Source organism: Strongylocentrotus purpuratus, unplaced genomic scaffold, assembly GCF_000002235.5.
Source record: "Strongylocentrotus purpuratus isolate Spur 01 unplaced genomic scaffold, Spur_5.0 spur5_scaffold_21, whole genome shotgun sequence".
Lineage (NCBI taxonomy): Eukaryota > Metazoa > Echinodermata > Echinoidea > Camarodonta > Strongylocentrotidae > Strongylocentrotus > Strongylocentrotus purpuratus.
The window spans coordinates 21,799,478-21,806,148 of record NW_022145607.1 but is presented as its reverse complement, the minus strand read 5'-3'; the positions used below and the strand labels follow the sequence as shown (position 1 = coordinate 21,806,148).

Below are 6,671 nucleotides of genomic sequence, written 5' to 3'. Positions count from 1 at the left end.
GTACCTACTAAGTTATGAGAGTCTTGTTGGGTGTATCTGTCTTTGTTTCATGTACTCACAATCTGTTATTTTCATTTCTAATACCTGAGTTGCACCGCAAAATGACTCGATTATAATATTGACTATAAATGTATTTTCCCGATAGCCCTAGATAGGTGTCAGAGCTATAGGCTGTTTTTCTGCGGGCCATGCCTGTATGGGTTTCATTCATTTATTTCATTCCCACAAAAGATAAAATAATATCATGCAAATTGTATGTAAACTTATTATAACAATTGACAGAGGAAGAAGTAATACAACAAATTAATACACTTGTGGAAATGGAGATCGTGGTCCACTGAAAAGCAGAGCTTGTAAATTGTGGACCCGGGGGCGGATCCAGTCGGCGGCGAGGGGGGGGGGGGGGGGGCAATTCGTAAGAAAATATTATTATTCAATCGAAATTTCAATGGCAATGCACGTCACCTTTTCAAATCTGCGAACATTAAAGATAAACTCCAGTTCTGGTAAAAAAAGAAAATTAATTCTCACAGAATCAAACAAAACTTACACTGAATGTTCAAGATTACAAATAAATGACATGTGCCAAACAATTTTGGAAGAAAATGTATACTGGCTGAGTAATGAGCATAGAAAGACAAGGAAATCAAGGTAGTACTAGCCCCGACACCATGTGTGTTGTCCCATATATAGCTTTCTGTGTTTTGTGGTTGTTACTTTACCAAGACTCGGTCAAATTTATTATGATTTTGATGACTCCAGAGCCTTGCAGTGCACACCAATACTTACATGCTACATGATCAACTGTTTCTGATCCTTTCCACACCTTTCCTTTCACAATGCAATCGCATTACTAGTACTAAAGTTTATGTTTAAGTTGACATACTTCGTAATTCGAACATGAATCTTCTTGTTATTTGGAAGTCTTCTCGTGTGTCATTCAGGTTCCTTTTCGACCAACAGGTCTACTACAACGCATTCAAGATGGGGAAACTGTCATTGTTGCTGAGGGGTATATATTTGCATTTGAGCGTCTGGGATACCTGAAAGCAGGGCCGTACACCCCTGAAGTTGTAATGGATCATCCCGAGCTGGTACGTCAGATGTACAAAGATTTCGTGCGCGCAGGAAGTGACGTAGTCCAAGCTTTCACGGTAAATATCTATATTATATTGACTGGGCTTGAGGGGTACATCAGACATATTGACCAAGCTAAGACCATATTGCCCCGAGTTGAAGACGAAGGCAATGTGGTCTTAGCGCGGTCAATATGTATATATGACGTTCCCCGAAAAAAGCCCTGTCAATATAATTATTGTTACCTATAAAAGGCATTTTTTAACAAAATGATAGACAACTTAATTGGTATCAAGCATGATTTTTACTCCCCGTGTATGCATGTATTTCCCTTACTCTTGTCCAGAGATGAAAACTAACAATTCCAATTGTGTACACCCAAAATGTTGGCACCTCGATTCCAAATTATGTACAATTATATCTCCCTTATTCACGAACGGCCCAATGTCCAGCCGCTCCTGCGTGATTTATTGACTCAACTATTTCTGTGATATCAGCTCTCTCTCACTGTTCATGCATAATGTGTGATTCCTAGCTTGTGTGAGCGTATTGGGTTTTTACAGACGTGTATCAACCAGATATGATTATTTACGTCTGGGGACCCACCTTTAAACGTCACCATCCGAAAGGCGTGACTCAGTTTCGAACCTGCGTCCTCGGCTGAACCAGTTTGTAACTTCCATTGTTAGCTAGATTACAGGCGCACACCACAACGCCTACTTGTGAGTCCTAATAATAATAATAATAATAATAATAATAATAATAATAATAATAATAATAATAAAAACGTTACTTATAAAGCGCTTACCACCGAAGTCTCTAAGCGCTAGCATTCTAGATCAACATATATCATTTAAATGTAACATAAAAGGAGGCATTGAACTGCTGTAGGTCAAAGCGATTGAGATGAATACTATTTGACATATTGACACTCACATGAAAATCGATGTGTTATTGTGTCAGTACTATGGAAACAGATATAAGATGGGCATCGTCGGTCGCGGCGACGAGCTCGAGAAACAAAACCGTCTCGCCCTCAAGATGGCACGGGAGATCGCCGACAGCACTGGGACCCTGATGTGTGGTGATCTCAGTAACACGTTCGTTTACCAACCCGACAATGACGAGGCGATCGAGAAAACGAAGGAGATGTTCAAGGTAAAACAGGAGGAATAGAATATCGGGTGTCTGTATCATAAGGGAGTCCTACGTCGCCGGACTTAGGATTCGATATGAAATCAGCCAAGAATTTTCCCTTAAATATTCGTGTAATATTGACTTTAGAATATTTCTAAAATTCTAGAGATAATATATGCTTAACATGTCATCGAAATTTGCACGAGCTCAATGTCATTTTCGAAAGGAAAGGCAGCGTTGTCGTTACGACGTTTAAAAAAAAAAAAGGTCCCTAGATCCCTGAAAAAATTATCTGCGCACTCATTCATGTACAGTCACGCAGTTCGTGCTTTTGTAATGGACATTTCGAGGCTTGTAAATTGATTTGCACAGTGATATTTGCACACTCATTTATAGTTTTATACATTTATTAATCCTTTCTGATTCATTATTTATGGTGGTTTATATAGTATGTACACAGTGCTCGTGAAAACCTTCCAATGGCAGAGAAGCCAATAGATCAAATTGACTTAGCCACCAGGTTGTTCCAAAAATCTGTTGATTCCTCTATCACATGGAAATGCTTGACGAACGCATTTCTCACTAGAACTGGATAACTGCTCATAAATTTCGTAAGCGGAGGGAGGTGGAGGAGGGGGAGGGGGGATGTAAAGTAAAACGAATTAAGATACGTCGTTGCAAAAAAAATAAAAGTGACAAATAATGCAAATTGTAATCTTGAAATGAATATCCTTGAATAACTCCATCAATGCAAATGCGGTTGGCAATCGTATCTTGCAAGAAAAATTGGGATATGAGAAGAAAAGGTAATGCTTCGTATCATTTTTCTAAGTCATAGGTCAGAAAAAAAGTGAGTTATTAATCTCATTGGTATTACCTGATTGCCTAAATTTTTGGATTTTAATTAGGAACAAGTTGAGTGGGCTGTTGACGAAGGAGCCGATTACATTGTGGGTGAGACCTTTGGGTACGTCGGAGAGGCCATTCTTGCAGCACAGGCCATCAAGGAATATGGCAAAGGTAGGCGCTAGAAACGGCACCTGGGGCAAATCAAGACGATGACGTTTATACAGCCTAAGTTCAATGTCTTTTGCACCCGGGGTCGAGGTAGGGGGTCATTAATGCGTCATTACCCGCACCTATCAGGTCTATGAAGGCCTTCAGCTCATAATGCAAATGTGTGCACTGTACATTATGCAGGCCCCGAACAAATTGTGACCAGAAATGAACCTTTTCTCTGTTGCCCCAAGGCACTATGCCACCCCTCCCCCCCCCCACCCACTGAGCGAAATCTCGGCCGGCACGATTTTCAAATTTCCAGGGGCAAAAAATAAAGAAAAAGAAATTAGTGCTCACTCCCCCCCCCCCTCCTTCCCCTCCAAACCGGGGAAAATCGGCAGGCATGATTTTCAAATTTCAGCACACTCAATTCCAAATTGATTTCAAATTTGCCACCCCCCCCTAAGAAATCCTGGATCCGCGCCTGCGCAGTACTGCGTCAGGCATATCACGCCTCTCAGTGTTATGAAATGGGTATCATTGCAACTTAAAGATACATGCTCGTTGCGCACGAGGGTCATTTTCTGACGTACGACTGCGTCAGCGATTGGCGTGTTTTTTTTTTTACGCGCCATGTTAGAAAAGGATTGGACCGAAATTGTAGACAAACTTAACAGTGAAAAAAGCTGTGTTGAATTCCTTGCTAATGTATTGACTACAAAGGTTTTAGTAGCGTAGGTAATAACACAGTAAAAGTGTACAGCATAATTATGGATATGAGAGTTGGTCTAGCGGCACGTTCACTTGGTCAGCTCTCTATCTTCGCCTACAAACTGGCTCAGATGGACCCCGGTTCGAAACTGAGTCACGAATTTGGATGGTGATGTTAAAGGTCGGTCCCCAGACGTAAATAATCATATCTGATCGAAACACGTCTGAAAAAACCAAGAAACACAGCGCATGCATTAATTTTTTGAGTGATTTTTTAATGATAGCCTTATTAGGATAAGTGGTTTATATCTAAACGAAAAGTGCATGTTTTTAAAATCAATCACCCGGATTTTTGCAAGGCAGATGATGAAGAGCCTAAAAGTGTTCACAGCTGCATTTGCTTTAAAAAAAAGTCAAATCAGATCGGATAAAGTTAGAATTGCATAATTACATAATAATGATAATATGATGACGCTTCACATCCTTTTATTTTAACTCTCTCTCCCTTTGCAATAAAAAGGCGTTCCAGCAGTTGTCACGCTGTCGTCACACGTGAAGTACGACGATGAGGGCCGACCTTGCACGATAGATGGGGTCGAAATGAATGAGGCGCTTCGGCGACTGGTCGAGGCAGGAGCTGATGTGGTTGGGTTCAACTGCACACGAGGACCAGAAACCATCATGAAATTGGTTGAGAGTGCTACCAATGCAGGGATAAAGGTCAACAAGGGTTTCAATTGTCGATCAATGATACACTTCCCGTCTTGTCTCGTAGATAAATTACAGTAAATCAACTATGATAGACAATCCATCCAAGTGCTTGAAATACATTCTATGAAAGTCTTTACCGGTTGTTTTAATATCTTGACAATTGAAATGTGAGCGGCAACACAAAGAAGAGTTAATACTACTGTGTATTCACAGGGGGTGGGGGTGTATAGGTGACTATATTGAATGGGTTGTTGGACCAAATTTGCGTACAGGGTCGATGAAAATTAAACAAGCAAAGTTATAAGAAAGTAGTCCTCAGATTTTGACTTTGCTGGTCGGTCATCAGATTGTCGCGTGTTAGGGTCCATGGTAAAAATATCCGTCTCTGTTTATGTCTTAATCATCAGGTGCCATTAGCCGTCCTGCCAGTACTCTACAGAACTACGGACGAGTATCCTTCGTTCCATTCATTGCCGGACCCAAAGACAGGTCAGTAGTAGTGTACAGACACAAACCCTATCAAGGGGGGTCCACATGGGATGATGGAAAATAAACTAAAAGAAAGAAAAAGGCAAATAAACGGTTATTTGTGGCAGTTATCACTCGGTTTTACATCAGTGTACGGTAGGGGCGTGGCGTAGATGAGGGGCTGGGCACGTACACAATTGCTCGATGGATGTAATGCAACTTAACAAGGCCATTAAAAAATAAAAGGGGTGGGTGTTTGGTGGGGGCCGTGTCGTCTCCTTTTCATGCCCCCTCTTTTCTTCTTCATTTGCTAAATTTCTCTTTTCCGCGTTCTTCGCTTTGATGTACCCCGTAGCTTAAGCCATTAGTTGCTGAAGTCATAATTGCGAAAACTTTTGATTTCTCTTCATCTGTCTTCTGCATCTGAATTTGTTCTGGTCCTGATCCTTGAAGTGGGATAGTGTTGACCAGTAATATCGTTAGCGTTACAGACAGATTGTGTAAGGTACAGTTTCGAATTGAGTCCCATAACTTAACAATTACATAGAGGGACTATATTTAAATCGCCCGTTTTTGGGTGCGTCCCATCATTCAATTATGGACTTACTAGATTTTTGTTAAATAAGTGACCGATGTTTTTGTGTTTTTTTCCTCTCATCCTTCGTATAATTTTATACCATGTTTATCATGATACCTGCAGGTGAACGAGCGTTCCCCGATATGGACTGCCTGCTCTGCTCGCGACGAGACGTCATCGAATTCGGGCAACGCTGTGCTCAGCTCAAAATCCCATACGTGGGACTGTGCTGCGGCAACGCCCCTCACTACACCCGAGCTCTCGCCGAATCATACGGCCGCCGCCCCGAGGCCTCGAAGTACTCGCCCGATATGGCGATGCATGGCTGGTTAGGAACGAAGAAAGACGTCGTCGATGAGCATTATTCTGTGACAATCAAGTCATTTCAAAATAATTTCTAATACAAATAGTCATGAAAATTGGATTAACAGATACAGTGGCATCAAATTTTCTTAAGCTGCTTCTAAATGTTGAGGGTCAATGTTCACGTTTTGATGCATTGAACCTGTCCATTCCGATGTACGTAATCATGACAATACTCAAAATTTGTTATCTTCACCATGTTCACAATGCATGAATTCGTCTTGATTTCGAAAATGAAATTTCAGATGAAATGTGAGAATGTAGGCGATTAAAAACGCCTTCAGCATTGGAAGGGTCAGGAACAAAAGACCATGCTAGTACTGTAAGATATATTTTCCATAAGACGAAATGTATCATCATGATTAAGTATAGACAAATATCACATTTGCATAAACACTTTTGATTTGGTGCCCGGTAACATGTATCAACAAAGATCTTAGAATTGGTCGGTTAATGTCGGATTTAAATACACATTATCATGGTTATGGTTTTGATGACTAATTGTGCCATATATCTACTATATAAATACACTATGGAATTACTAATTAGACTATCAGTTCATATCGTCAAGTCTACTAGTTGTTCGAAGGAGGGGCAAAGGGCAGTACACTCTCCTAACAGCTTTTCG

At 40.8% G+C, this 6,671-nt stretch overlaps 1 protein-coding gene across 1 annotated transcript; it reads left to right on the top strand.

Moving 5' to 3' along the window:
- Window positions 1-4,463: 4,463 nt before the first annotated feature.
- Window positions 4,464-6,292, top strand: LOC115928298 (S-methylmethionine--homocysteine S-methyltransferase BHMT2-like). The gene is made up of 3 exons (XM_030995385.1): window positions 4,464-4,644; window positions 5,043-5,124; window positions 5,804-6,292. Exons 1-3 carry the CDS (start codon window positions 4,525-4,527, stop codon window positions 6,079-6,081), a joined length of 480 nt encoding a protein of 159 aa, XP_030851245.1. The 5' UTR covers window positions 4,464-4,524; the 3' UTR covers window positions 6,082-6,292.
- The last annotated feature ends 379 nt before the right edge of the window (window positions 6,293-6,671 follow it).

Bases quoted from the DNA above. Each gene is read 5' to 3' on its own strand.
- LOC115928298 (XM_030995385.1), top strand. From the start codon at position 4,525: ATGAATGAGGCGCTTCGGCGACTGGTCGAGGCAGGAGCTGATGTGGTT. The intron at 4,645-5,042 runs GTCAACAAGGGT...CTTAATCATCAG, and splicing joins CTACCAATGCAGGGATAAAG to GTGCCATTAGCCGTCCTGCC. The intron at 5,125-5,803 runs GTCAGTAGTAGT...TGATACCTGCAG, and splicing joins ATTGCCGGACCCAAAGACAG to GTGAACGAGCGTTCCCCGAT.